Source organism: Carettochelys insculpta, chromosome 2, assembly GCF_033958435.1.
Source record: "Carettochelys insculpta isolate YL-2023 chromosome 2, ASM3395843v1, whole genome shotgun sequence".
Classification (NCBI taxonomy): Eukaryota; Metazoa; Chordata; order Testudines; family Carettochelyidae; genus Carettochelys; species Carettochelys insculpta.
This window is the reverse complement of record NC_134138.1, coordinates 240,794,213-240,814,856: the sequence shown is the minus strand read 5'-3', so window position 1 is coordinate 240,814,856 and position 20,644 is coordinate 240,794,213. Positions and strand designations below refer to the sequence as shown.

The 20,644-nt window shown below is 44.3% G+C and overlaps 1 protein-coding gene across 2 annotated transcripts in view; it reads right to left on the bottom strand.

Annotated features, from left to right (window-relative positions):
• LOC142008039 (macrophage mannose receptor 1-like) overlaps nucleotides 1–20,644 on the bottom strand; it is a 107,673-nt gene that overhangs the window by 61,232 nt on the left and 25,797 nt on the right. For both annotated transcript variants that reach the window (XM_074984831.1, XM_074984832.1), the window contains exons 4-9: nucleotides 19,756–19,920; nucleotides 17,729–17,842; nucleotides 15,221–15,367; nucleotides 8,404–8,586; nucleotides 5,492–5,649; nucleotides 325–438 (exon numbers count right to left, since the gene is read on the bottom strand). In XM_074984831.1, coding sequence (XP_074840932.1) covers nucleotides 325–438; nucleotides 5,492–5,649; nucleotides 8,404–8,586; nucleotides 15,221–15,367; nucleotides 17,729–17,842; nucleotides 19,756–19,920 — 881 coding nt within the window. The remainder of the gene's footprint in view (nucleotides 1–324; nucleotides 439–5,491; nucleotides 5,650–8,403; nucleotides 8,587–15,220; nucleotides 15,368–17,728; nucleotides 17,843–19,755; nucleotides 19,921–20,644) is intronic.

Here is a 20,644-nt window from a genome sequence, read left to right as displayed (position 1 = left end):
CGGGGCAGCTTCAAAGTCCTTTTACTCCTCAAAAGTTTAAAACTTTGAAGTTGCCACGGGGGGGTAATTTGCCTAATGAAGTGCTGCATATGCACCGTCACACTTCGTTAATAACCTCCCAACACCCTACTTACCATCCTCCCTTCAAAGGAGTGTGGTAGGGTAGACACAGCCAGTATGTGGAGTGGAGGCCATTTGTGCTGGTGAGGCCAAAAGAGACCAGGTTTTGGCAGTCCACCCTGATCCTCACAGGAATCTGATCTGTATTTAAATGTCTTAATTGTTCCATGCTTATTCAGCTCACATAATGTGTTTTGTACTTACTCTCTGACAGCCTGAATCAATGGTCTCCTCTTCCACACTAGCATCTGCCAAAGGCTTCCTTTTACAAATGTATGCAAGTTTCTTTTCACAAGCATGATCTGCCCAGTAGCCATCCTGAAAAACGGCAAAAGAAGAAAAGCCTATCAAATAGCTATTCCGCTCTTCCAAATAAATAGTTCCTTATTATTAAAGTTACCGGGATATCTATGTTTGTAGTGCTATGAAAGGTAAAATGTGCATCTGAATGAGGAGTTGAGGGACCTCCTGGGCCTCTGGAAAGAGAAGAAGGTCTTGTATGAAATGGGAATGAAGCAGCAAAATGCCATGGCATTCACCCACCTGGCCCAGGGCCTCTTCACGAGGGGCCATGTGGAGCATACTGCTGAGCAAGTATGCTCCAAAGTGAAAGAACTGTGGCAGGGTTATGCCCGGGCTCAGGACCAGGCTGGCTGCTCTGGGGCAGCTCCAGCCACCTGCCCCTATTTCCAGGAGCTCCAGGTCATTCTGGGGTCCTGGGACAGCTCCCCACCCCCGGCAGTCCTGGAAACATCAGTGGACAGGCCACAGCTGAAGACAGAGGAGCAACCTGGACTGTGGACCAGGCGGTTGAGGGCACCAAGAAGTGGTAAAGTGAGGAGGGGGACCGGACCATATACATCCCCTCCCACTCATCCAGCAGGGCAACCAGGATCCGGGCATCCCAGACATCACCAAAAGACCCTCCGGTATGCACACAGCAGGTCATGTACCCAGTCTGTGAGGTGGGAGCGATGCACCGGCCAGCCGGCCTCACACGGGACCAGTGGTCCTGGGCCCCACACTTCCTGGCCCTCTGTGGTACATGGCAAAGCGTGGTGGCCCACCAGCAATAGCCAGCACCTGCCCCCAGTAAACAATGCCACAAGCAGTTTGTGGGGCAGCAGCCGGTCGGGGCTCGACATCACTCAGGAACCACTCACCATGGGCTGGGAAGGTTCACCTGTCCAAGAGCTCCCCCCCCCAGTTGCCGAGACTTCAGATGGGATGCCAGCCCCCGGGGGCGGCAGGTGCCCCACAGGGGTGCTGGCCAACAGTCAGACCCCCTCTCCAGGCCATAATACGTTAGCAACACGCTGTCCCTCTGTCCATACAGCTGCACCATTTGGGGGATGGGAGAGCACCATGCCATCTCTGGTCCCAGAGTCCTCTAGCAGATGTTGAAAGCAGCTAGGCCCCAACCCACCCAGCGCACCATCGGGACCGTGGCCAGAGGAACCCCCGGTGGGGCAGACAGGGACCCAGCCAATTGCCGCCAGGCTGAGGTGGCCAAGTGGCACCTCCAGCTTGCCAAGGCTGACCTGGAGTGGCGGAGGACGGTGTGGGACAGGCTGCTGACCACTTTGGAGGGCAACTGCACCATGCTCCAGGAGCATGCAGCCAATGTGACCAACCTCCTGCCCCACCCAAGCCACCCCCACCCCACGAGCCTGCTGCCAACCCCCCTATCTGTGCTCCTCTGGCAGCCTTACCTGCCAATGCTTCCTGCCCCCTTCCCACTCCACTAGGGACCCCATATCCAGGGGCACAAGGTATCCCAGGGCCAACAGGGCATGTGGCCCACTACCCCAGCCCTGGACTAAGCCCTCCCTCCCACTCTAGGTTAAGAGCACTCCTGCCCCTCCTCCAGGTTAGGAGCCCTCCCAGCACACCTTTGAAACATCGCAAAGCCCCACTGCACCACTCTGTGCAGCTCTGGGGGCTGGGAGAAGGGCCCAGCACCAAGAGGCACGAATGGCCCACCCCGTGTACCTAGTTGCATGTACCATTCAGTTGTGTGTAAATGTTTATTTTACATACACCCCCTTGTGCAGCACTCCTTGGGGAAGGATGGTGGGTGGCAAATGTGTGGGTGTGGTGTTGGTGGGGGCAGTAGCAGGGGTAGGGGTGCCAGGGACAGGGAGTGGTGAATGTGAATGGGGGATGGGTGTGGGTCACAGGAGGCCATCCACAAAGGCCTGCCTGAGGGCCTCCCTAATGTGGAGGCTGTCCTGGTAGGCCTAGTGGATGGGGGTAGCACGCAGCTGCTCATACCTGGCACCAGCCTCATTGCCCCCCCCCCCAGGACATAGGTGTCCCCCTTGCCCTCCTTGATGTTGTGGAGAGCACAACAGGTGCCCCCCACCTGGGCACATGGAGGACCCCAACCTCCAGTCTCATGTGGAGGTACCTCCACCACCCTTTAAGGTACCTGAAGGCCCATTTCATGATGTTATGGGCACGGTTGAGGCACTGGTTGAATACCCCCCAGGTGAGGTCAAGGTGGCCTGTGTATGGCTGCAAGAGCCACAGCTGGATGGGGTAGGCTGTGTCTGCCGCCATATACAGTGGCATGGTAACGTCCCTCCACACTGGGATCTCATGCTGGGGGATGAATGTGCTAGCCCCCACGTGCTGGCAGAGCCCAGAGCTCCTGAACATGTGGACACTCCCTTTCAAAACAACACAGGGGCCCTTCAAAAGGGCAGACTGACCCATCGATCCACTTCTAGCGTGCAGTTGCCCTTTTTCGAAAGCCACGCTTTCAACCGCCTTCTGTCGATTTTTGCCCTTTTTAAGGGGTGCTCACATATAGACCCAGCCACACTGACTACACACTTCCGTCTCATTTAGAAACATCTGACCATGGTAACATTCACCCAATATAAACTGAATAAACAATGAATTTAGGTAAAACAAAAAAGCAATTCCGTAGCACCTTAAAGACTAACAATGTAATTTATTAGGTGATGAGCTTTCGTGGGACAGACCCACTTCTTCAGATCTGGAGAATCCTAATAACTGATAATGGAGACAAAGAATATAAAAGAAAGAAAAAAATTAAACAAACACTGATGAATCAGGCATATAGGAGAGAAGCAGCAGCATGGGGAGCATGGGGGAGAGAAACAGGGAAGAACAACAGTTTCTGTAAGTGTCTATTAAGTTAAGTGGTCTGCCTGTGGTCACAGAGAATACCAAGGGTGTGGAATTTGTCCTTGTACTGTGAAAGGTAATTGATATCTTTGTTCAGTCCAAGGTGATAAGTATCAAACTTGAGGATAACTTCCAATTCAGACAGCTCCCTTGTAATCTGGTGTTAAATTCTGTTTTAGAATGCACACAAATTAATTCAGGTGTTTATGAACTTTGGAGCTCGGTTTTACCATAGGAGCTTCATAAACAAACATTGAAATATTAATTCCCTAAGCAACAGAGCTGACCCTACAATGGTCAGCGTGACTGCTTAGATATGTCCTTCTATGAACCAAATGTATCTGCCAAATGCATTCAAGCTGGATAGCTGAGTCACAGCTCTTACTGTACAAACAGCAAATTTCTTCTCCCAGGTCTTTCACAAGTATTACTTCTGATTGTGAAAACAAAAAGCAGTCAAGTAGCACTTTAAAGACTAGCAAAATAGTTTATTAGGTGAGCTTTCGTGGGACAGACCCACTTCTTCAGACCATAGCCAGACCAGAACAGACCTGAGTTTCCTACATTAGGTATGGTGATTGGCTGACACTAACAATGAGTTACACCAGATCATACCAATTGCTAAACCCATGCTATCTCATTAAATTTAGATGTACAGAAGGCATAAGCCCCTGCAGTAAATAATTTATAACACACATGCTGGCAAACTATACTATAGAATTGTGTATTCTATTGTTAGAATTAGTTTCCAACTTCCTTCCTTCCATTATCCCTTGAAGGTTAGTAAATTTCTGCTAAGTTTATTAAGAGCAGCCATATAAATATGAGTGGACATGGGGAAATATTACAGCAGGCAACACTGCCCTGAAGAGATAAACAAGCTTCTATTGAAAAGTTGGATCTCTGCCATGAAATGTATTTATTTCATTAAACTGTATCTGTTTTCAGGCTATAGGCTGACATGACAGGCAAAAAAGTAGTGTTCCTTAGCCAGTGTTGACAATGGCAAATATGAAAATTTGTCTTCTAAGTGAAAAACTTAAAAATCTTACAGAAAGGGACCTAAGAGGCTTTTTAATGTATAATCGTGTTACAGTGTTAAGATCCTCTATAGCAAGACCTGACTAGACGAGAAGCAAGTGAGGAAGTTTTTCATATTGCTGTAGCACTAGGCCAAAGTGGTCTGCCATACATAAGCCTTGTCCAGCTTTCAGGACAGCTAGAAAGATTATTTGTGTATAGTTACATTGTATATTTATTTTGTGCCTTTCTGCTCAGTCTCCCTCACAAACGGTGTGACATTTTGCAAAATAAAAAGAGGGTTTGCTACTGAAACTATATTTGCCTTGATAGATAAATAAGCCTGCCATGGGTACTAAGTACAAATCTATCACATCACCACAGAACTAGCAAAATATATTTGCTGGTTTCATATAGCAGTGCCTTGAATGACCATCTCTTACCAAGCTCTCTTATCTTAGCTCCTTCTATTTGTGTATCAGGAACTGTATCTCATTTTTCTGGGAACAGACCTTGATTTGTCTGCAGTGGCTTGTCTTAATGCATTGAATAATCCCTTTTCTTGAACGTATGCATGAACAGGACACATGCAACAGAGAACTGATTATAAATTAATACAAGATATCTAGCCCAAATAAGCCCAAGTTCTGTGATCCAGATGCTTTTCCAAAGAGTCAGGGCCCTTTTTTTAAAACAAAAAAAAAAACAACCTAGGATTTCTCCTCAATATGTTTTCTTAGTGGTGTTTATAAAACTTTGCTTGGTTATACAACCTCTGGCCAGTCAAAGCAGAAAAATTCGCAAACTATGAACAAATTTCTTTATTTTTTCCAATGTCCTGGAAGCCACAGTCATACATATTAATCTGTCTCACAAAGTAGGTAGGCCCGTTCTTTGGAAACTCAAATTCACAAATGGGAGTTTTACAGAGTGGTGAACTTACACTGCTTTGTGGCAACACAAGGAGTTAGCCATTGAGAAAAATCATGATATGGGCTCTCTTGCCCATTTATTATCAAACAACTTCATAGCACATTTTGAAATGCTGATTCAGTCCTCCAAAATTAACTCTAAAACCTGTGAGGCAACGTGTAACTTAATATAATGTTACCCCCAATTCTCATGTTCCTGGCTGGAAAGATTGGACAAATAGAAAAACAGGCTCACGTGTAACAGATATAACTGGATTATTTACCTGTCCCTTCATGACAACACAATCTTCTTGCCTGTTATTTGCATGGGTTGGTTCTCCACGAAGCCACCTGGTATATGTCACAGGAGTCCCATCACTCCATTCAAAATACATCTGCACCTTAAGGTCATTCAGTCCAATCCACAGCTCATCCGTTGGATCTGAAAAACGATATTTGATCTGCTAAAATGCAGATTTGCTAGTGGCCAGTTCCATTCTAGAGTAAGGAATTTTTGCTCAGTAAGATTAAAAAACAGATTCAGGAAGTCTCTTCTTTATAAGCCATGCTGGCCAGCCATTCCTCACATGTATACTCTTCATGTGAGGAAGGGTCATCCTCCACAGTGTGGAGGTCGCTTGACTACAATAGCTGGGACTCATATTTACTCCTAAAAGTCAATTTATCTAAACTGGATTATTATTAAAACCAGAATTAGTTTTAGCTCAGCTTTCCAGAATTCTTGTATGTTGCTGCAATCTAAATAGACTTCCATGAATTTCTATAAATGAACCTTTTTTAAAATAACTGTGTACTTCCTTTATGTTGGTATTCTTCAGTACCAATAATGAGCAACTAGACTTGACCATGTTCTTATCGTTTAAAAAAATTATGCATTACCTTGTAGAGCTGACAATCAAAATACTCATCCCTTTTTCCACCATACCACAGGTTTGTTCTTGAGAATGCTTTATTCCTACTTCAGCCAAAATGTGTACCAGGAGCTGCTTGGATTTCACCCTCTTCTCATCTCCCCACACCAAACAAAACTACTCCTTTTCATTTCACAACCCATTCATCGTTTACCCCAACCCTAACTGCCATCTCCTTTGTGGTATAGAATTCCTGACCCCTGTCTTTGTGCTACTACCCATCAGTCCATTTTTTCCACAAACATCTTTATGCTTTTTCTCATGCTTCCCTGTATGTCTGGGGTACAGCTGTAAAAATCTACAAAGCCAACATGTTGTTCTCCAGTATCTCCTCTAACTCACCTCCAGGACCACCAACAGGGGATGCGGGCAACTGCGGGGGGTGGGGGGCGGGCAGTTGCACAGAGGCCAGAGCTCCAGCAGCTACCACTACTTTGGTACTGGCAGCAGCCAGAGCTACATACCTGCTTTGACACACTATGGCAGTGCTGCTCCACTGTGTCATGCAGCTCTGGGAGGAGGAGGCCAGTGCTGCAGCCTGAGCAGCGCTAATGATTGACTGACTTACTAATGCCCTCTCTGGGGCATGGAACTGGACCACCCCACACACCTTGCCCAGGTCCCACGACAGCTGTTGGCCCCACTGCTCACCTCAAACATGATGCCTACAAAGCACATGACACTGGGGAGGCATCTGATGTGCTATGTTGCTACTGCTTAGTAAGCTAATCTTACTGTCTTACTCCTACACATTGTCAAAAGGCAGCTAACATCTGTGGGCTGCTGTTGGCCACCAACATGACACAAACACCTTCTGTCCCCTGGCTATATCATGGGCAGGAACGATCTATGCCTTAATGACTCACTGCGCACCAGGGACCCTGACCTTCAGGAAACCCAACCAAAGAGATGGTTCAGCAGAGGAAAGTGTTTAGGGGATGGAGGAACAGCCCTATGTTCCCTGGGAGCAGGACCGGGGCTAGAGGCCATCAGATGGGTGAAGAGGACGCTAGGCCCCTATTTAGGGGCCTGCTGTGGAGCTCGCAGGTTCAGGGTGTGAACTGGATGGAAATTGCTGCCTCTCTGCCCGCCACTCCAGATCTTAGCTCAAAGGTAGAGATGCTTCCCCCTACCAGAGCTGTGTGGGGCTTTGGCACATTCCAGGCTCAGCACCTCCTGGCCAGCATCCCAGGCCAGAATGTCTTGGGCTTTCCTGGGGTGCTGGCCCACCCAGAAGCTGTGGGAAAAAGAAGGTGCCGACTGGGCAGGCTGCTGGTGAATGCAGTGCTCCAGTCAGAGGCTGGTTCTCTGTGCCGTGGTGGGAGAGGAATGCCTCCACAAGGAGTGTATGGAGGGGTAGCAAGCAGATGGGCGAAGGTACTGAAGGGCCATAACAGGCAGAGGACAGCAAGAGAAGGAGAATGTAAAAGGTTGATGGAAGATTAGCAGAGATGAGACACAGTTGGACTCCACCTGTTGCCTACCCACACTCGCTGACCATTGCCGCCAGTATCAGCTAGAAACAGGTTGGGGGCAGTGTACTGCTGCGAGCTGGCACACAGCAGGGGCTGCACTGATGGATCAGCCAGACCTGCCCGTTGCATCTTCACCCACCAATAACCTTTCACTCTCACTCCCATCAGCCACCCCTGGGAAACCCCCACCCCACTCACTGGTGGGCAGGCAGCTGGCAAGCAGGGATCTGGCCAGTAGCCGAACCCACCAATACTGTGAGGGGAAAACAGAAAACATGGGGCAACTGGCCCATTTTGAAGAGAAAGTCAGGACACCTGCAGGAAGGCTTCAATATAGGGCACCTGGTAACCCGACCTCTCCCATAGCACCCCAAAAATGGCTTCCCCACCTTGCTTAAGATTCTGAGTCATAATTCATTGGCAACAAGGCCTCAGATACATACGAAGAGTTTCAATGTTCCGAAATATTCTATTTGTTTTGTTCAGTGCCTGTTCTGTTAAAAAAAAATCGGAGCTGGTACTCAGCTGGCTCCCCACCCTCTTTCCCCCAGCCAATCCCAAGTCTGGGACTGCCAAGGTACTGGTACTCAGTTCTGGCAAGTACCTGCAAGAAAAGTACTACTGGTTTTGCTAGATTTCCTTCTGTAAAAGTTAAGGGATCTCTCTGGTAACAAATGAATTCTTTCAAACTTTGGAGTTTCTAAAGTGTACCTCATGTACTTGGAGAATTACTAAATGATTGTTCATTTTTCATTATACATATTGACAAAGTCCTATAGAAATACTCACTGTATCCAAGCTGAGAAACAATAAAGCTGTACTCTTCAACGTTGTGGACACTCGCCAGATCACCACCCTCCTTTCTACATGCAGTTAAGGCATCTTTCCATAGTTTGGTGTCTCTTTGAATTATGTAACAATGGCCTGCATATGACATCCATTGAGCAGGGCATTTAATAGGCACGTTAGTCTCTGGAGGGAAAATGACAATGAAAGATTTCAGACTCATACAAAAAAAGGGGAGAGAAAATTACGTAAAGAGACATCACCTTTCCTTTTGAATTTTATGAAGAGCAGCGGGTCTTAATAGAGGCCCAACTTAAAAGTATACCCCAAATTAAAAACCACAGTAAGAGACCTTAAAAAAGACCCCACAGCTTAACTACCATGTAAAAGACGCTGTGGCTACGTCTACACTAGCCCCAAACTTCGAAATGGCCATGCAAATGGCCATTTCGAAGTTTACTAATGAAGCGCTGAAATGCATATTCAGCGCTTCATTAGCATGCAGGCGTCCGCGACACTTCGAAATTGACACACCTCGCCGCCGCGTGGCTCGTCCCAACGGGGCTCCTTTTCGAAAGGACCCCGCCTGCTTCGAAGTCCCCTTATTCCCATGAGCTCATGTCAGATACATAGAACAACACAATTTGTTGGGCAAAAGTCAACATGGTTTCTGTAAAGGGAAATCATGTCTTACTAATCTATTGGAATTCTTTGAAGGGGTTAACAAGCATGCAGACAAGGGGGATCCAGTAGATATAGTATACTTAGATTTCCAGAAAGCCTTTGACAAAGTCCCTTACCAAAGGCTTTTGTGTAAATTAGGCTGTCATGGGATAAGAGGGTAGATCCTCTCATGGACTGAAAACTGGTTAAAAGACAGGAAACAAAGGGTAGGAATAAATGGTAAATTTTCTGAATGGAGAAGGGTAACGAGTGGTGTTCCCCAAGGGTCAGTCCTAGGACCAATCCTATTCAACTTATTCATAAATGATCTCGAGAAAGGGGTAAGTAGTGAGGTGGCAAAGTTTGTGGACAATAGTAAATCGTTCAAAACAGTCAAGACGAAAGCAGACTGTGAAGAACTTCAAAAAGATCTCACCAAACTGAGTGGTTGGGCATCAAAACAGCAGATGAAATTTAATGTGGATAAATGGAAAGTAATGCACATTAGAAAAAATAACCCCAAGTATACACACAGTATGATGGGGGCTGAGCTACAACTAATCAGGAAAGAGATCTTGGGTTATCGTGGATAGCTCTCTGAAAACATCCACGCAGTGTGCAGTGGCAGTCAAAAAAGCAAATACGATGTTGGGAATTATTAAAAAAGGGATAGAAAACAAGACAAAGAATATCTTACTGCCCCTATATAAAACTACGGCACACCCACATCTTGAATACTGCATATAGATGTGGTCTCCTCACCTCAAGAAAGATATTTTGGCATAAGAAAAGGTTCAGAAAAGGGCAACTAAAATGATTAGGCGTCTGCAACGGGTCCCATATGAGGAGAGGTTAAAGAGACTGGGACTTTTCAGTTTAGAAGAGAGAATACAGAGGGAGGATATGATAGAGGTATATAGAATCATGAGCAGCGTGGAGATGGTGAATAAAGAAAAGTTATTTACTTGTTCCCATAATATAAGAACTAGAGGTCACCAAATGAAATTAATGGGTACCAGGTTTACAACTAATAGAAGAAAGTTCTTTTTCACACAGCGCACAGTCAACCTGTGGAACTCCTTGCCAGAGGAGGCTGTGAAGGCTAGGACTATAAGAGAGTTCAAAAAGAGCTAGATAAATTCACAGAGGTTAGGTCCATAAAAGGCTATTAGCCAGGGGAAAGGAATGGTGTCCCTGGCCTCTGTTTGTCAAAGACTGGAGATACATGGCAGGACACAAGTGGCTTGATCATTGTCTTCAGTCCACCCCATCTGGGGCACCTGGCACTGCCCACTGTTGGTAGATGGGATGCTGGGCTAGATGCACCTTTGATTTGACACAGTAATGGCCATTCTTCTGTTTTTATCCCTGTTATTGCATGCTGAATTCAGCATAGAAAAATAAGCACATTCAAATAAGACTAAAAACATTTAACATGTGAATGTAAATAAAAGATACAGTCCTCTTCATCTCCCATTTCTCACCCCTCTACATTCAGATCAGAATACCTCCTCTACCTCCCTGTCTGGGCAGTTTCCCATCTCCCATCCTGTGCCCAGCACCACTGCAGCCCCAGGTAACCTGGAGGAGCATCAGTGGCCCAAGTCCTCCACAGCCCCGGCAGCCACAGGATGGAGCATGCTCAGTCCCTTCATGAAGGACAGTCTGACTCATGGACAGTCTGACCAGCATGTGGATGTTGCATCAGGAGGAATCACGGCCAGGACCCATGGACAGAGTCTTCCAGACTCTTTCAGAGTCTTTCACTGCTACAGTCTGAACTAAGCATGTGTGAACTGACTATTGTGGTGATTCACATTTGGCCAAATTTTCTTGGGAGCGGCAAAAGGCACATCATGTGGCAGCCTGGCAAACTTCAAACCCTGGCTACAAAGAACAGAGGTGACAGCATTGCTCAACCAAAGGGTTGGAAGAATATTATTAATGTGTTCAAACCTCCACATTTCCTCCAAATCTTTGTCAAAGAAAAGGCTGGACCATTTTACCAGAACTGTCCTGAAAGAAGTCAACCTAAAGCAGATACCTGGCATAGAAAATTGCCATGCAAGCTATTAAAGTTTGGCAAAGTATAAGCAACTGAAAGCAGGGTTAACAACGGAAAGCGTTAGGCAGCCATAACAGATGTGAATAGGCCCCTTACAATTTAAACATTAGATACTGTAAAATTCCATACTTGGATAGAGGCAGGTTTTTTTTTCAAATATTAAAATAAACTTTGTGAATACTGTGACGCCAAGGAATATAAAAGAAATTCCTGAGAGACGTAAAATATTGAGAGCTCTCTCAGCTCTGAGAAGCATTTATGTCACAAAGGCTGATCCTAAAAAATATACATGTGAAGAGTTTCACTCCTATGCATAAGCATTTAGTGGCCAAGCCCCAAATTTCCTGAGGAGAGACAGGGTAGTTGTCTGTCTTGCATCAGGAGAACAAAAACAACAGCAATTGTTTTAGGAGTATTTTCTGAAGTCCTTTCTCCTGCTTTATTAAAGCAAATTAGACCTACCACAAAAAATGTTTGTACGCTTATCACATGAGATTGCCCTAGGGTATTGCCTGCAATCACCTTGTTGATTTACAAACCCCTTAATACAATTCATACTTAGCAGGCCACACCATTACAGATTAGCATAAATAGAATATAACTCCACTGAAAGCCAACTAAGATGCTTGTTGGAAAGAAATTATAAATGATACTTGAGCATGGTAAGCAGCATTAGATTGATTAGAACTAGAATTAGCACATGCAGTATTCACAGGCCAGCTGCTCAATGTTGCATGCAGCTTTGGCATATGCCGTTAAACATTGTCAGGTCATGTGTCGGTATGAGTAAGAGTCTGGCTTTGAAAAATATCTAGCCCTGTATGTATGTCCAATCTGATTTTTGCCGCCTTCTGGGAATTATTGGTGCTCTGGTGCTAATGGCTGCCACCAGGAGAGCCTTAGAACTAATGAGAATCACAGACCTCATTAAAGCCAATAGATGTGCCAAGCCCTTTTCCAGGCTGTGCAGGAGGTGCAATAAGCCCTTTTATACAATAAGATTGGAGGTTATGGACTCACTTCTCAACACACTAGGCCGCAGGGTAGGCTATAGCTAAGGCAGACAGACAGATTTTTTTTTTTTTTGCTCCAATGCCAGGCCTAACATATTTGTTGCAGGTTGTCTGTGATAGAGGCAGCAGATGCAGCTCTAAGTACACAAATGAGAAGCAGCGGAAGGGCAGCTTCTTGAGCACAGAATTTGCTGAAGTAGCAGATTAGGGGATTTCTGAACCAGGGAAACAAGATTCTGTGTCCATTCTTTGTAAATAAATAATACTACATCAAGAATGTACCTGATTCACATAATCTATTTTTCTTCCTAACTGTAACAACTGTGTGAGATCCTGGATTTCAGCTATCTGCTCAGGCTAAAAGGGGCAACCGTTTTTAAGACAATCATATTTTGGACAAGCAAATCCAGACACTATGGAGAAGTCCTCATCCCAGATGACAAACTCCAGATTTTCACTCTTAGAGGTGATAAAGAAAAAGTAGAGAGAACAAAGTGTAACTGCTCAAGATCGAGACATGCAGGTTAAAACATCTTAAAATGGCATCTGCCTCTTACTAAAGTAGAGGACAACTAATAAGACAGTTATGAAGTTGGAATTAATAGTCTCCTGCTGATCACGTATCAGTGCCGGGATGCAAACTCTTTCTCCTCAAATGCTTTGAAGCCCTCAGGGTCTGCCACTCCAATTTTTTTTTAACAGATTGTTGTGGTTCTCTAGTGGACAAATAGATTTTTGCAGCATTAGACTAATGTAGTCCTAGAGTTAATGAAAATTTGCTTCTTTTACGGAAGTAAAAGGCTACATGAGTACTACAAAGTTTGGCCAGTTTGCACTACAATCATTTGAACCACATTTAGTTGTAGACCAGGGCCACTGATGGGCAGGAAGAAATGTGTCAGCTGCCCCAGTGGCTGGCAATTTAAAAAGGGCCAAGAACTCCTGACCACCATTATGTTGGCAGCCTCATCAGCTGGAGTCCTGGGCCCTTAAATCACCTGGGTGATGGGCTCCCCATGGCACTGAATGGCTGGCTGGAGAAGGCTAGCTCTGGCCCTTCCCCAGGCCTGGCGAAGTCTGTCCTCAGGTCTATCGTAGATTGTCATATAACGAGCATTCTGCTCTCTCACAACGCTTATACACAGCCTTGCTGGATGCAACCCATTAACTCTAGGGTTGACTTTAACCAACAAGCTTAACGTCAAACATACTTCAGAAGGGGCTGTCTAGACATAGACGGTGGGCCAGAACCAGCCTGTCAAGCCTTTGTATCTGGCCTGCAGCCCACCCTGGTGGGACACTCAGGCAGGCTCTCTGCCTGCCACAGCCCCCAGATGCTCAAAATGGTTGGCTTCGCCATACTCTTCTTAGCGCAAGCCAGCCGGGGGTGGGATGATTTTGTGCACTGCTCCTACCCCTAGATTGTAAGTCTCCCCCTGCCCCAGGTGTGTAGCACAGAGAGGCACATGGGGCTGTGGCAAGCAGGTAGCCTGCCTGAGGGAGGCTACCTAGGTAAGCCTTCCCAGCCACAGCTGGCCTCTGGCACCATGTCCTCTCCCACACTGCACCTCCCTTCCGCAGGTCACCACTCAAACCCTCTGCATGCCCCTTTCCCCCAGGTTACAATTCCTCCCCAGACTCTGCACCCCCTCTTTACTCCTCCCCCAGCTCAGAATCCTCTTCTGCACCCATAATCCCACCCCAAGCCTGCACCCCAATCCCCAGGCCAAGGTCACAATTCTCTCCTTCACCCCAATTCCCTCTCTGACCCCACAGGCTCTCCTGCATCCAAATTGCCTAACCCAGGGGCCAGCAACCTGTGGCTCTGGAGCCACACATGGCTCTTGAAGGAGTCATTTGCAGCTCCAGACACAGACTCCTCTGTGGCACTGGATGCTAGAATAGCCCCACCCTACTATTGGAACAATAGCATGTCTCCAGCCTGGCCAGCGCTGGACTCTCCCTCCTCCTCCTCTTGTCTGGCCAAATCAGGGGTCAGCTGGGCAGCAGGGGGTGGGGCTGGCCAGCACTCCATTCATCCTCCTGTTCTCCTCTTGTCTTGGAAGGGCAGAGGGGTGGTGTGGGGGTGGCGGGGGTGAGGGCTGGCCCTATTGCTGTGCCTGTGTGCATCAGCACAATTCTCCCTATGGGATCTGGATCCTGTCCGGGCTTGTGTGCAGAGTTGTGCGGTGGGCTGTGATGAGTGGGGTCCCACTCCACACAGGTATGGAGTGGTTTGGATGTTTCTTCCCCAACCCCTCAGTTTTAAAATGGGGATGCTCAAATGGTTTTGGTCCACACCTGAACAGAAAAATATTTTCACGGACCACCACCTACCCTTCCACCTGTGAAAAGATAACATCTCTGTGGCAGAATCATGAATTGTTTGCATGGCAAAATTATATTAGTAATGTGTCTAATGTATTTTAACTGTCTTTGAATGTGATTTAACACCTGGAAATAAAGGAGGGTCTATATGCTAGACACTAGGAGAAAATTAGTAATACGTTTCAAAGAGAGACATTTTATAATAAAATAGAAATGTGAGATCATGAGCTGTTACTACTTTACAAATGCAAAGGGCAACCACTGTAAATAAGTATCAGAGGGGTAGCAGAGTAAGTCTGTATCTTTGAAAACAAGAAGTTCTGTGCCACCTTATAGACTAACAGATATTTTCGAGCATAAGCTTTTGTGGGCAAAGACCCGCTTCATCAGATGCATTGTAAATACGGTTAAAATACTGTATGCTCCTAAATTGACCCCCTTTGGATTCTCTGGGCCACATTATTCCCCCAAGTTTTGTGCACAGAGGCCCTTCTGTTTGCTCCTTGAAAGGGGGAAAATCCACCCTTTCCTGCTCTTCCAGGGTTTTAGGCCCAGAGGAAAGGCTAGTTGTGTGGGAAGTGGGTGGGTCTGGTCTGCCAGGGTGATCCCATGCATTCTGAGGTGGGATTTTTCCTTTATACCATCAGTTGCAGAATCCTGAAGTAACTTATTCTTTTCTCCTCTTTTCAGGCTATAAATACCCTTAAAATAATTGCTATTATTATTATTATTATTATTATTATTTCATTACCTGAAGGAATAATGAAAGACTCTAAAGTGGCATTTCCTTTTTTACAAATGTAGCCAAGTTTCTGATTACATTCCCGGTTTTCCCATTTTGCACTTTTTCCAGGATTCAAGGCTGCACAGGTTTTCCCAGGCTCTGGGGAGGGACTGCCTTTGAGAAACAGATTAAAAAGAACCAGAAAACATTTCTATAAGCACATCACTCTATACAAAAAAAAAAAAAAAATTAATCTAATTCTTTGTCATTTCATTCCATAGGCTACATCTACACTAGAAGTATTTGTCGACCATAATGTCTGTCAACAGCGTTGTGTTGAAAGAAACTGTTGACAGAATGCATCTGCACACAAAAGCAGATTGACAGAGCAATCCACTCTGCGGACAGAGAACAGCCAGATTGCCTGGCCCTCTGTTGACAGAACAGCTGACTGGAAGCTCTGCAAACAGGGCTGCCCAGTTGAACCGAGAGCCCTTTCTGTTGACAGAAATGTTTACAGTGCACTTCTGTTGACAGAACTCTGTCAACAGAGTGTTATGCCTCAAATTTTTGAGGGATAGCTCTGTCAAGGCAAAAGCAAAATTATGTGTGTAGACACTCCCTGAGTTCTGTCAACAGAAGGGGCCTTCTGTTGACAGAACTCTCCAGTGTAGACATAGCCGTCCTGTTGTACCAACAATAATCAGCAGAGATCAAACTAAAAAAGATGCAGCACCATTTCCTCATCACCCCAAAAACTTTCTCTCTTGCCTACTTTGAACAGCAATGAAATAATTAACAGTGCAGACACTTAGATAATCATCAGACTCCAGAGTAAACAACTAATTGAGATCAGTGGGGCTGTTCACACTACTCATTGCTGTTCTTTCAGAGTATTTGCACACTCGGATTCTTAAACAGTTTAGATTCTGAAGTTTTTGTTCACAACTATCAAACATAGGCTCTCTTGTGCTCTTTTTTTCCCACCCCACTCTTCTCTCTTCTTTCCATACAGAGACTGCACAAACTCTTGAATAAAAGTAACAGGCTTCCAGATCCAGGACAAAGGACCCGTTCAGTGAAATGCACTGAGATGGCCAAATCCAGGATCTGATGATTACTTTAAAGACTTGGTAGATAATTAATTAGCTGACTGCAAAACTGATGACAGTCTGAAAAATGGATGGTGGTTTTTTTTCCAAACAAACGACGATAACAGGATATTTGTGCTAGAAACTGACAAGGCACTTCCAGGAAGACAGGGGCCCTTTCGGAAAAAAGTAGCAACTTATAAGAATTAAAACACTGCAATACGTTAAAAGAGTTTTTCTGAATCTCCTTTAATAATCTTGCACTAATCCTGTTTTTCTCTTCAGCCTTTGCACACAAAAGGCTGTCTGTATACGTAGCCCCTATACAATTCATATATCACAGCAAAGCAATCCTTTTTATTCAGAGAATGCTCAACTGAAATTGTTTCTTATTGCCGTTACTTTATTACAACAATTACTTTATGAGTAGTATTTTCATTTATATGATGCACATTTCTCTAGGATGTGAGAGTGTCATTATGAAAAAAGTAGAAATTGGATATTCCAATATTCCCATGTAGTCCTATGAATGGCACAGACTAGCGCTATATGATGGCGTCTTACCATGCAAGTGGGTTTCTTTCATTATGAAGGTGGTGGGTTTTTTGGGGCAGGCTGTCACTGACCTTCCTACAAACACACATAGTGGATGCAAATCTTCCCCCTTCCTCAGTCCATTTCCATATCAGGCACCAAAAGCCATCCACCAGCGCGACTGGTGTTAGCCTTTCTGAGATGCACGTAGTCTATAGCACCCTGGGTAGCCCGTAGACCAGGTAGAACTAATAGGAAGTTTCTTGCACTCGCTGTCTGTGCAAAAAGTGAATTTTACTCTTTGGTAATATTTACTTCATTCTCCACTATTGTACGTCTCTGACCTCCTGCATAATACATGCGATAGCATTTCATTCAGTAAACTTAATATTTTCAGGGTGTTTAAAACAAAGTGCTTCATATCCTATTTGTGTATTTTACTTCCTCAAAACATATTAATACTTAAAAAGTAACGTCCTGTTTTTATATAAATGTCCCCAATATTTAAAAAAGGAAAATACATAAGCAGCGTTTTCTCTAAAAAGGACCGTTCAAAGTTTTCTATGGAGAACCAACATTTCATTAATTATATGTAGTGGTGAGAAATAGGAGATGATATTTGGGAAATTTAGATGCCACGTGCAGAAAATGTAAATACAATTAAGCTTTTAAACATTTTTCTGGGTTTAGAAGCTATGAGAATTGAAAGATAAAAAAAGTAAGTGCAGAATTCTATTCTTCATAAACGTGAGATGAGACCAGCTGTATATCTACTTTCAGCTCCGTTTAACACAAGTTAATCAAGTTTCATGCTCGGGGAAGTGTAGAATGCTGGAGCTGAAGTCTACTACATTAAACGAAGAGCAAAACTTTACCGCTAAAATCAACCACCAAGCTGACTGTTACTTACCTGGAAGCCAGTTTAAGTATCTGAAAGGGCTGCCACCACTCCATTGCCATCCACTGTTGAAATTCAAACTGTTGAGACCAAACCACAGTGAAGAACTCAAAGTGCTAGTTAATCCTAGGCAACCAAGAGAAAGACAAAAATGTCACCATTGGGCACAACACAGCCAAAGATGCTATTATAGTCCATGGAGTAGTCGGCCTAGATGGGGGCTCTATTGCAGCTTCTCATCCTGCATGTCACTTGAGAGCTTGAGCTTCACCCACTCCCATTCCTCACTTAGTACCCTCCACCATTCCTGACTACTCAGAATGTGCTTGAATTCTTTAGCAGTCTGGGTAATTTAAGCAGTGAGAGTGCTTACAGTTCATTCTCACATTAGAAGTAGTACTGATTCCAGGTGTAGTCCCAATTTTAAGTACATAGAATTTTACTAGACTAGTAAATCATGTCTCTAAAGCTGAATGAGTTTTTTAAGCGTGCCTACTATAACCACATGCACATGAAGACAAGATGAGCCACTTTACGTGACACTATAAAATGCAAAATTCATCTTAAAACTCATAAGGGTTGTACTGTTTAAATTGCAATAGGTCAGAAATGCAACAGTTAATATTCTGCCAGCAAATATTAACTTAGCCACTTGCACAGCCTATATCCTTTATGGTACTTCACGACAAACAGTAATAAATTATATATTTAAAGACCTTAAAATGTACAAGATATTGTAACGTGGAAACATACTATCACTATTTTACCAAGAGACATTAAAAATAATCCCTGTGTCATCCTGCTTTGGTTGCTCTTTCAACCTTCTTCTCTTTCCTCTGCTGTCAACTCTGCAGCCATTCGCCTGCTACCAATGAAGTTAATATTACCATAATCAACTTCCAGATTGTGATCACAATCCCAGAAACACTAGCACACCTAAGCAGCATCTTCAGTTGCACTGAATTCAACTGGACTACTCACATGGAGTAAGCATTAACAAGTTTAGACCTATTTTTGTATAGTTTACCTCTTGCTTCCCTTTAAGGTTTTGGAAGGTTACTTGACTGACTAATGAATGCTAAATTTTAACAGAGGGATTCACTGGGCTCAGAAAAAAAATATTGCATTGATATGGGTCACTTATTTCTGCTCTACTAATAGTATAGGATCATGATGGTAGAATACCTGGAAGAAAATGCTTCCGATGCTGTTAATCATGGAATGTAAATATATGTTAGATCAGTGGTTCCCAACCTGAGGTCTGCAAGGGTATTGAAGGGGTCCATGAAAAAAATAAATAAAAATAATCATAGAAAATAAGTTTTAAATAAATTAAAGTTACAATCTATCTTTAAATTAAATATTTTCCAAGAATGTTGTTAATTGCTGTCCAAAAATCTACGTTGTTGTTTCTTTTTCCATTTAACAAACTGTACATAGCAGCTAGAATCAGTTTTGAGGGTCTGTGAACAGTTTGTGGCGGGTGATTGGGGGATCCACAAAGAGTTTGGGTGGGGGGTGACTGGGTAGTCTGCACTAGTGAAAAGATTGGGAACCAGTGTGCTAGACAATGCAAGACTCCTTACATTCCCTAGTCTCAAAAAACAGTGCTTGAACGTATCAGTATGGTGCTGAAATCTGATCAGGGTATACATGTTAGTGTGTCAGGAAGCCCTGAAGGTCCTACCTATGACATGATTGCTATTTATGACTGGATTTTTAAAACAAACCAGCAAAAAAAAAATTTGAAAAACAAAAGCTTGAGGGAAAATATGCTATACCTGTTGTTACATACAGTTATTAGGAAAAAAAAAATCTTTTCCTAAGCTTATAAAATGGAAGACACGCTTATAGCACAGGAAAGTTTGCCCTCTGACTATTGTGACATGCTCAAAATATTATCCTACTTATCTCACAGTAGTATGAGGATGAATTAACATGCATAAAACTATACAAGAGCTATACATGTATTATAGTTACAGGGTTCAGAATTTAAAATATCTGCTGCGTTTGCAAGAGTAATAATTTAATTACTCTACCTGCCAGGTACGTTTGCTCATGCAACTCAGTGATGCTTAATAATTCTGCCTTCTGCTGCTGACAGCTTTTCCTTGCCTGATGCCACATTAGAGCTGAATGGGAGTTTACCTGGTAGTGGACTCCTGTCAATGGGTCTATATTCCACAGAGTGTCGATTCCTTTAACTATAATGATAAGTGAGATATGTTATTGTTAGTTACTATCCGTGACCCAAATGAAGCACAGAATAAATTGTGGAGACTAAGATAACATCTATACTACCACAGATGATCGACCCGCTCAGGATTGGTCTTCCGGGTTTGGATTTCATGTGTCTAGTATGGATGTGCAAAATTGACCTCTCAGTAGTTGCCGTAGACCCCTGTACTCCTTCTGAAAAGCAAGGAGCAAGGGAAGTCGGTGGGAGAAATCCCCTGTTGACCTTCCCCTGTACAGATTGATAAGCTAGCTAAGCACAGATAAGTTGATTTTAGCTATGCAATTGGCATAACTAGAACTGAGTATCTGCAGTCAACTTTCTTGCTCTAGTGTAGACATAGCATAAGTGTACAAACTCCATTGTTGTAGTACAAGGCAGATCGGAGGATCACAGGACAATTTTTATACATATGTATTCCTTAGCTAAGCCATGACAGAGCTAACTGAAATACTCAGTATATAAAATAGGCCACCCCCATCCAAGTACTCAGGCAGTACAGAGCACAGGCCTAAGTGTGAACATGACTAGCTAAAATCATGCTAAAGGAATTAGCCTTCACCTACGTGAGGGGAAAGACTCAGCTTAGGTTACACTTAGCAAAGCTCAACCTCAACTCAGCTGCCACTTTCCCAAAGAATTGAAGCTTCCATGCTCGCTGATCACAGGAAAAGAGGAAGGGTGCAAAGAGC